This window comes from Montipora capricornis, chromosome 10 (assembly GCF_036669925.1).
Source record: "Montipora capricornis isolate CH-2021 chromosome 10, ASM3666992v2, whole genome shotgun sequence".
NCBI lineage: Eukaryota > Metazoa > Cnidaria > Anthozoa > Scleractinia > Acroporidae > Montipora > Montipora capricornis.
In genome coordinates, this window is record NC_090892.1 from 48,182,722 (window position 1) to 48,192,721 (window position 10,000).

At 41.0% G+C, this 10,000-nt stretch overlaps 2 protein-coding genes across 3 annotated transcripts in view; one reads left to right on the top strand and one right to left on the bottom strand.

Annotated features, from left to right (window-relative positions):
* The window catches only part of LOC138019578 (kinesin-like protein KIF15), a 55,954-nt gene that overhangs the window by 1,797 nt on the left and 44,157 nt on the right, over positions 1-10,000 (bottom strand). For both annotated transcript variants that reach the window (XM_068866432.1, XM_068866433.1), the window contains 7 exons: positions 8,354-8,401; positions 7,316-7,462; positions 4,211-4,395; positions 3,760-3,847; positions 3,178-3,215; positions 2,257-2,328; positions 910-1,003 (listed from right to left, as the gene is read on the bottom strand). In XM_068866432.1, the coding sequence (XP_068722533.1) occupies positions 910-1,003; positions 2,257-2,328; positions 3,178-3,215; positions 3,760-3,847; positions 4,211-4,395; positions 7,316-7,462; positions 8,354-8,401 (672 nt within the window). The remainder of the gene's footprint in view (positions 1-909; positions 1,004-2,256; positions 2,329-3,177; positions 3,216-3,759; positions 3,848-4,210; positions 4,396-7,315; positions 7,463-8,353; positions 8,402-10,000) is intronic.
* The window catches only part of LOC138019581 (ornithine decarboxylase-like), a 163,149-nt gene continuing 160,391 nt past the window's right edge, over positions 7,243-10,000 (top strand). The window contains exon 1 of the mRNA XM_068866439.1: positions 7,243-7,246. The gene's annotated coding sequence lies outside the window, so the exon portion shown is untranslated. The remainder of the gene's footprint in view (positions 7,247-10,000) is intronic.

Below are 10,000 nucleotides of genomic sequence, written 5' to 3' on the forward strand. Positions count from 1 at the left end.
ACTTAAATTCCTTGCTGACTGACGATGATTGCTCGAATTGTATTTTATGTAGTACACCATAGACGCGTTAGTATTTCATTAAGGCCGGGACACACTAGGCGACAAGTCGCAGCGACATGTCTCTGCGACAAGTTGCTCCATGTGTACTACTTGCAAAACAAGTCGCTGCGACACGACGCCTGTTTGGTGCACACGCAGTGATCTCGTATGAGGGGGAATGTGAACTAGTTTTCTAATTCAATATGGCTGACCATATGACGCTCTCTCATTGATTCATTTATATTTTGTCGCAGCGACTTGTTGCCGAAGTGTACACACGATGCGACAACGTTGCTTCCGCTAATTTTAAACTGGTTTGAATTCGTGCGACTGATCGCAGCGACAATGATTTTCATGAAATTAACCGTGTCACACGAGGCGATTTGTTGCGGCGACTTGCCCCCGCGACGTGTCGCAGCGACTTATCGCCTGGTGTGTCCCGGCCTTTAATCTTATATGCAATTGTTAATAGTTTCACGCCACACCTTTGCTCTTAACAATCGTGCACATGTAAATAATCTCATCAATTTTCATCATAAATTCAAATCACAACTGTATCTCACTTCACAATTGATGATGATCGTTGTACGATCGAAACATGTCTTGTTTCGATTTGAGAGTGTTTGTCCATGTTTTTAAAAGCTCTTTGTGTGAAAACAATAAGGGAAACCGTAACACGTCACAATTATTCAAGATGGCGGCGACCGGGAAATTTGAAAGTGGAAATAAGTGATTGTAAAATTCATTTTTTCGATACGAAGACTTTTTTTGAAGGAAATTGTCGAGCAAATTTGTTCGGTTTAAAATTATTCATTAGTCGGAGTGGAGGTTCCCTTACAGAAGAAGGAGAAAAATAAAAAGGACAGTTACCTTCTCCAGTTTAAACTTCTCTTCCATGGCAGATTCCAGTTTGGATTTCAACTCTTCTTTTTCCTCAAATACTTGCTTCTCGACCAGTCTGGTTCTAAATCAAAATGAACAAAAATGAAGAATTACAGAATTTTAGACTAAGAGGAAAACTGTAATACAAGCTGCACCACCCTTTTTCAATATATGTAAGAGTGTTGGTCTGGGGGGGATATGATCCCGACCTTTTCTTCAGCAGGCCGACGCCTTATCCTATCCGGTTATTTATGCGGCCGCCTCTGTCCACAAATGCACCTAGTTAGAGGCACGCCCAACTTTGACATCCACTGAACGCGAAATGTCCATTTAAAGGGGCTCTGTCATGCTCATGCTTAATTTGCTTTTTTTAGGTCACAAATGGGCAAAAATCTAAACTAGTACTTTGGCTCTCACGTACAACATGCTTGACAACCTACTGACAAGATATGAAATATATTTATGGCACAAAGAGATATATAACAATTATTCCATGAGCCCGAATTGGATATGAAGTGATAAAATAACCAACGAGCGCGTAGCGCGAGTTGGTTAAAATCACTTCATATCCAACAAGGGCGAATGGAATAATTATTTTAGTAAATTCTCAAACCGGGTTTTGCCGCCGTTTTTTATTTCCACAATTTTACAAAGCGTCCGGAAAGAGCATCTTGGCGCACTATTTTCCATATGACGTAAAACTTCGACTATTGGCTCATAGTCGGAGTTTTTTAGCCAATCAAAAAGCTAGAAATGCAATAGTCGGAGCTGAAAATTTACTAATCGTATTTAGTTTTTGGTGTCTTTACTTTTCTTAAGACAGGGCACGAAAAGGTACATTCATATCCTGACGTGCGAAATGTTCACTTCCGGTTTTCGTCAGTGGCTCAAAAACCTCGCGTGCTTAAGCTTCCTAATAAGTATAAGAGCGGTTTAGCATCGCGCCGGTTTACAATAAAAGACAGAGTGCTGCTAATCATAAAGCGAGAAAATTCTCTCATTTCTAACTTGTCTCTCTTCTTGAGAAGTTGCTCGAGGAGGATTGATGAGTTTGTAAATTCACCTCTCCATTCCAATGCCCTGTCATGTACACAAGTATTGAGAATGAAGATAATTATCAGCTTAAGGGATACGATCCTGATATCATATAGCACCAAATTCTCGTGACTAGCCAAGGAAGAAAATCTATGGAAGTAGTTAGGAGAATGAACTTTTAGATCATTGGAGATAAAGGGTTTAATCAGAGGTTCCGTTCTTTGGTAAAGCGCAATTTATACACCGAGGAGAAAAGTTCCGACAGGTTAAGTGACGGAGGGCAAACTAAGTTGTTTTCACCTCTCAAGTTCGTCTGCCATGTATTCAGCATCTTCCAGTGCTGTCTCCATGTTCAACTTCGCTGCAGCCAGCCTGTGAAAAAAAAGAAAACGCTTTCACCTCGAAACAATTTTCACTGACCTTAATAATCACATTTGCTTCAGCTCTTTTTGAAGACCATGATATCTTTGCGCTTTTTTTGGGATTTTGTGCGCAAAATCTCGTGAACTGTTTAGCGAAAAAATAAAATTCCCTGACTTTTCACTGACTTTGTCAATACAAAAGATTTTCCCTGACCTTGCATGAAATATTTTTGTTTTCCCCTGATTTTTCCCTGACCGTGGCATCCCGTTTTTAACATCAACAATGTGCTTTTCTTGTTGCATAATACACTACAGAATAGTAAACTCGGTTTGTAGTCAAAATTATTTAGTATACCACACAACTTTAAGGATATGTTAAATAGAAAGTTTTCAGGCCGAATCGCAAAAAAAATAATTTAATAAGAAAGCCCAAAAATTAGATGTTCGTCTGAAAAAAAAGTATACTTATAAGCGATGCATCTAGTTTTCGAAACTTTCCAACAATAAAAGTTGGAGGTCGCCAGGTTCGTTTTTGAGTTGTAAGCTTTGAGCGACAAAATATAAAGGGTCTAGATGGCTTTCCAGTTGATATGGTGTTTTACATGATACCAGGACATTGGCGTCACGTGAAACAGTGTTGTTGAGCCAATCCTTCCAATTAAATTGTCGAGACTGGTGTGACCGACCTTAAGATTATGGTCAGGAAATCAACAAGACACCTACAACACACGCCCACACGCAATTCGTCCAGGAGTCTTGGAAGGAAAACGTTAAAATGACAGTTGAAGAGTGAATTTAATCCTACTGGTACTACCAGATCCAAATTTTAATTCTCGAACACTGTTTAATATTTACTCACTCTGACTCGATGGTTTCCTTTTCGACCAGCACCTTATCCTGTGAATAAGAGAAATGCACGCACCTTTATACCTGGTATAACAAGCATAGACGTAACAAAGGTCGGTCCAAATTAGTCTCACCCTTAACACCATATAGCTGTTCCAAAGGTCGAGCTACAGTCAGTGCTCAAGTCAATCAGCTATTGGGGGCCCTGTTTACATTTTGAGCACGTGATTAGAGGACATGTTTTTGTTTGCTAGGACTAGTGCTTTAAATAAAGGTGTTTTAGTTTATCTCATTGTTTATCTCGCCTTGTTCAGCAGAAAATCCATCCAGATAAGGAAGTCGCACAGTATTGTAAGCGTTTTGGCTCATTGTATATTTTCCTTTGCGTATCTCATTCAGTTTTTTACAATTTGATTGTTTGTTCGTCTCTCGGGAATTGTACCGTCCGTGTCTACGATGGTTTAACTCAAGCTGTAATAAATGCTGTGTTCAACCACAGGTCATATAGATGGGCTGGAATGAAAAATGTAGCTGTTTCAAGAGGAAATTAAAAGTTTCGAGAGTTTCGAGAAACGCCCGCCCCCATATGACTAACCTTCATAGCGATTACGCTGCGTTGTTCCTCATTGGCACTTCCTAATTCTCGTCTTAATTTTTCAGCTTCCTCTTTAAGCCTTTCTTCCCTGGATGCACAACGGCATGAAAAACACGAAAAAATTTGTTTAGGCTAAAAGATGTTCAGGGTCGATTCGTTTTTGGATCCCGCCCGTCGTTAACCTTGAATTTTTTATGCGAGGATCACTCAGTTCTCTCATTAGAATAAAACGATTCCATTTGCAGTCTTCCCAATCAGAAGAGCACTTTTGCTTAGTAACACAATAAGCTTGAGACTTTAACAAAGTGATCATCAATTTCGTCATGATCATAATTATCTCCTATGACCTCTCACAGAGCTCACGAACACAAAAGTGTCACCTTCACAGGGAGCACTTTTCACTGAATGCAGACACTGTAAGAGGAAAAGTACTACACTGAAAACTGTTAACCTTTCTTTCCCGGCCTCCATCTCTGCCTCTAACTGGTAGCTGAGAGTCTTACAGTGCGTTTCTAGAAGGTCGTTGTTCCGTCTCAACTCGTCCATTTCGTCCACCTTGCATCGCAACAATTCCATTTCTTCGTTCTTCTCTTGGCGATGCGCCTCTAAATTGCTAATAACTTTAGTCATGGTAGCCTACAGTAAAATAGAGCGGTTTTCAAATGAGTGTTGTAAAACCGAAAACAAAGTAATTACTTTGGCCAATCAAAAAGGACGGAGACAATCCAGTAAACCAATCAAAACCCGAAGTGATTACACGTAGCCGACACAAAGCGCGTGAAAACGTACACGCGTGAGCCACGATTGGTTTTGCTTTCACTTCTGATTGGTTGAAAAAGTGGCCAGAGAACTTTGAACCAATCACAGAGGGAAGTAGATGCAAAACCAAAGTAATTCGCTAATTACTTTCGACAATCAATTGAAAACCGCTCTAAAATACTGTATATTGATTGGTTTTGCTTTCACTTCTGATTGGTTGAAAAAGTGGCCAGAGAACTTTGAACCAATCACAGAGTGAAGTAGATGCAAAACCAAAGTAATTCGCTCGACACTCAATTGAAAACCGCTCTAAAATACTGTATATTGATTGGTTTTGCTTTCACTTCTGATTGGTTGAAAAAGTGGCCAGAGAACTTTGAACCAATCACAGAGTGAAGTAGATGCAAAACCAAAGTAATTCGCTAATTACTTTCGACAATCAATTGAAAACCGCTCTAAAATACTGTATATTGATTACACGGCAAAACACATCCATAAAACTAAAAGCACCGAGTGCGGCGACTGTGCTTTATATAAAAAATAATAAAAGTTGCACGCAAGAAAGGAAGGAGAGCACGAAGGAAGGAGAGCACGAAACAAGTAGTGCACAGCACGAGCCACACAAAGGACAGTGCTTGCGTCTACTTCTATACCTGCGCATTCCACGTTAAATTTACATTCCAGTTTATTTTACAAAGGTGGTCGTTCGAAGCCTGATATATCGCAATCCCGGTCAGCGCTTGTTGGGCCAATCGTTTAATACGCCCTAACTCCCGAGTTCCAGAGAGGACAGGCCCCAGATTTGCTGTAAACAACTATCGCAGATTTCTTAGAGTTTCTGATCTTCTTAATTACCATGCATGGTTATCGACGTAAAAGACAATTTTTTTCCTTTCATTCTCTTATACCTTTGTTGTAATCTGGGCTGATTGGTGCAGGGATGGCGCAGTCGTGAGAGCACTCGCCTCCCACCAATGTGGCCCGGGTTCAATTCCCAGACTCGCCTTCATATGTGGGTTGAGTTTGTTAGTTCTCTACTCTGCACTGAGAGGTTTTTCTCCGGGTACTCCGGTTTCCCCTCTCGATAAAAACCAACATTTGACTTGATTAGCTTTCATTGTTAATTTCAGTTTACAGTGTCCCCAATTAGTGCTCCAGCGCTAGAACGACTAGACACTTGAATAAAGTTCCTTTCCGTTCCTTTTCCTTTTAGCGATATGATAAGTCCCAACGTGGCATTGCAAAATATATTTTAAACCCATTGATTCGAGGGAGTGAGACTTCACAGATTTTTAATGTCTAACACCACATGATTTTACTCGTTAACTGGGTTAAGTAATTTAGGGACCTTAAGATCTACGACGACGACGTCGACCACAACGCCAAAATAAAATGATATGATTGGTTAAAAGAGCATAAATAATCGTGCTGCACGTGTAGCACGGATTTTAGCTCATATTTTTGCGGTTCTCTGCGTGACGACGACGTGAAATCACCAAATTTGAGGCTTTGACGACAGAGTGAGCATGCAACAGAGAATCTTTCATTCTCTATTTTCACTCTGAAACCGCTCGTACCGTTTTATTTTTAGGATAAGGAAGGATTACGTTTTTTTTGCAAACGTTGGCCGTGTAGCACTTATATTTTAACTGATTAGAGTGTAATATTCATTGCAGTGACTTTAAAGGGAACCTCCACCAAAGCAGGAATATATCTTTAAAATAGTTAACATGATGTTCACAATCAAAATTGTTCGAAAGATTTCCAATGGGAGCGTTTGTATCCGAAATAAATAAATGTTAAAAACGGTTGTTTTGGGTTTCAAATTTCCCGGGCGCCGCCATCTTGAATAATTGTGACGTGTCATGGTTGCCCTATTGTTTTAAAACAAAAGCTCTTTGTGCAAATACAAAAGAGCAACCACAAAACGTCACAATTATTCAAGATGGAGGCGCCCAGGCAATTTGCAAACCAAAACAAGCGTTTTTAAAATCCATTTATTTCGGATACAAACGATTCCATTGGAAAACGTTTGAACAATTTTGATTGTAAACATTATGTTAAATATTTTAAAGTTGTATTCTTGTTTTAGTGGAGGTTTCCTTTAATATCTTCAGTTCCCACGGCCTGCTCCCGTCTGACCTTGTAGCTCAGTCGATAGAGCAGCGGAGATCTAACCCGAAGGTCGTGGTTTCAATCCTCACCCTGGTCAACGTTTTTCTCTGTCCTTGTGTGGGCCCATTTTCATTAGTAGGGCGAACGCTCACATGGTTCACGTGGCGTAGAAAACTAGCACTTCACATTACACTCTAATAAGTTAAGTCTATTTTTAGGATACTTCGCCAACATTATTCGATGTGAACGAGATGGAATAACTGCGAAAGACTAATTCTGAAGCAAAGTTATATTTTGAGGTGACGTTTTCGTCGATGTCGCCGTCGTAGATCTTAAGGTCGCTAATTTTTTTCGGCGCAACGTCCAACTATCAAAGAATCTGCTGCTTGCCTTGAAAACTGAGCACTCGGTTATAATTACATCAACAACTGACCGTCCATTGCCTTTACTAGGAACCTTGAGCATGCGACGTTTTTCAACCACAGAGGACAACCTGAAGTGAGCTGTGTTCCTTTTTAACTTGTCTTGACAAAAGCTAATTGACATTGCTCAGCATCTTTTCAATATTAGAGACGATTACTTTATGGTTTCCGTCCGTGGCTCAAAAAGTCGTGTGTTTAAGCACCCTCCTTTTATATGGTTCACTAACATGAACAAGAAAGCAGAGAAGGAGAGTGGCTACCTGTGTCGTGCGCAGTTTGTCCAGCTCAGCTTCTTGCGATTCAAACATTTGAGATGCGTCAAGTGATTCGTTCAACTGCTGTAATTGGTTAAGGCGACTCTCGTACCGAGACTCTAGCTCGGCCTTGGACTCCTCCATTTCTGACAGCTGTTGATCAAATTTCAATTGCTGGTTTTCACTCACGTGATCAACAGCCATGTTTTTCGACGAAAACAAAAGGAAGCATTTGCATAATAATAGAGTTAAATTCCCGGAGGATTTGGTCGGGGCACCAACATGGCCGCCTTTTCTTTCTTTAGGGCACCAACATGGCGGTCGTGACGTCATGTGAAAACCGAGAATAGGCCTTTTGCAACTAACGATCACATGGTACAAAATCCGCCATGCTGGAGGGCAAGCTCATTATTATTCCCCCTCTGGGACATTAAAACAAAGGCAAGTCAAGGTGTTGACTGGTTCAGATCTCTTTGTTTTAATGTCCCAGTGGGAGAACAATAATGAGCTTGCCCTCCAGCATGGCGGATTTTGTACCATGTGATCGTTTGTTGCAAAAGGCCTATTCCCGGGTCAGCGTGCAAAAAAAACCACACACACACGAACAACAGGTCACAGTTGTAAGGGTTATCCAATGAAGAGCACTAATCACGTTTCAAACCCCCAAGGCCAGAGCATTTGCGTAAAACAACTCAAAACAAACAGAATTGGCCAAACAATGGTGTGAAAGTAGGCTCCATTATCAGCCACTGTTTTGGGAAAGGTTAGTCTGCGCTGGTCCTTACTCGGGGAGAACGAAAGCAGGACTCGAGGGAGTGGGAAAAGTTAAGCAAATTTTTGTCTTCCCTATTAACTTTATATTGCTTGTGTCCTTACGCTTGCAGAGCGAATGATCTGTTTGAAAATTTGGGCGAAAAAACTCCAGTGAAATGCTTCAGGTCCACAGCTTGCGAAATCATTTTTCCTTCAATCTTGCAGCAATCACGCTAATACCGTGACTTGAATTGACAATTCAAGTGCTTGACATTTGGTTTTCTACCTTACCTTCTGAGCCAAGGAGCTCACCACAAGGGTCTTGTCCTTCAGGTCAGACTATATACAAGAAATAATTTTAAAAATGTAAGAACAACGACCAACCTCATTTAACGAAATTTTCTCTCTTTTAGTAACTTTTTGGTATCAATGCAAAATCTCACCAGGTAATCAAAATACACAACGGACGGCATGCACGCGGCGTTCTTCGAACTGCCACTGATCATAGGGTCAGACCGCTTTTGCTTTAAAGATGAAATAATCGGCCGGCTTGTTTGCCGAGGAACACAGCCTTTTGTGCTTCATGCTCCGTACATAAAGACTGATGTTGTTGGGAAGGCGTTGCTTTGGAGGAGCTCTGTTTGCTGGGACACAATACCACATATGTTTGGGATATTTTGGCCAAGCGCTGTTGGGCTAGGCCGTTTATTTAAAATCGGCATGGTAAACGTGAGGGCACACCCACCATCCACAAGAAACTAAGAATAGGGAAGGGGAGGGGGAAATGATCTTGACTTTATTGAATTAGTTAGTGAAAGAGGTCCTACGCCTAGCTTCTGCACTGGATAAGATCTAGAGAGATTCCTGGATGACAGGAATGCCCAATAAAATGGGCAATAAAATTTCAGTTTTGTTTGCGCCAAGGCCCGAATTCAATTTGGGTGGGGCAGATGTGACACGAAGACGCACCTGTCCACAAAGAAGGGTTCTGCGCAGGACACTGTTTGAATTTTAAAGCCTTCCGAAGTTGTTATGGAGTTAAGAGGACGAAAACGCCGCAAAACAAGGTTACTGGTTAAAAGGGAAAAATAGCCCTGCTGCATGCATTCCTCTGCCGTTCTCTGCAAAACAACGTGAAACTACCAAAACGTGGGCATTCGCCGGCCATTGAAGAGTCGATGCTCTATCGTTACTTCACATTCGGCCGTCCGCACCAGTCCAGTTACAGGACACTTCGACCATCTTGAACAACTTCATCAAAATGAAGTAATGCGAATTACTTTTGATAGCACTAAGTTACGTTTTGACGTGACGTTTCCGTTGTGCAAGTTCCCTGCCGTTTTGGATGGCAGCAGCAGGCTGCAAATATGTCAGCAGTGCCATACAAACAAATGCCTCAGGACACAGTCCAAAATAAAATTGCATATACAGGTCGCATTCTTTACCATGGTACAAAACAACAACGTATAATCAATTTCCCGTGACTTTCTCGGGTTAGCAACCTATTTTTTCGTTTGAAGACTCCATTTAGTTTCCAGCCAGAAACATTTAAGCCCATTTAACAAGGGGTTGCGTTGCCCTGAACAATTGACAAAAATTGCACAACTCCTGGATTATTGGAAATTCAAGCCCTTTTAGAGCGCTTGCGAATTCGTCTTTTCCGAGGAAGATCTCAAATCACTGCTGTGCTCAAGGGCCATTCAAGGGATGAGAGAATAATTCCTTTCTTAAGGGATGATACACACAAGAACAGAATCGCATTGCAAATCACATACTTGCCATTTATTATGAACAAGTAAGTTTTAAAAAAACCCTAAACATGGTGCACCTTTACAAGTGTTCTCTTTCATTTAACGAGCAAAGCTGAACCTACGAAAACCAAAAAGTCAAAACAGAAAATGCAGATATCTGAGCCACCAACGATTTTCTTTTAAAATG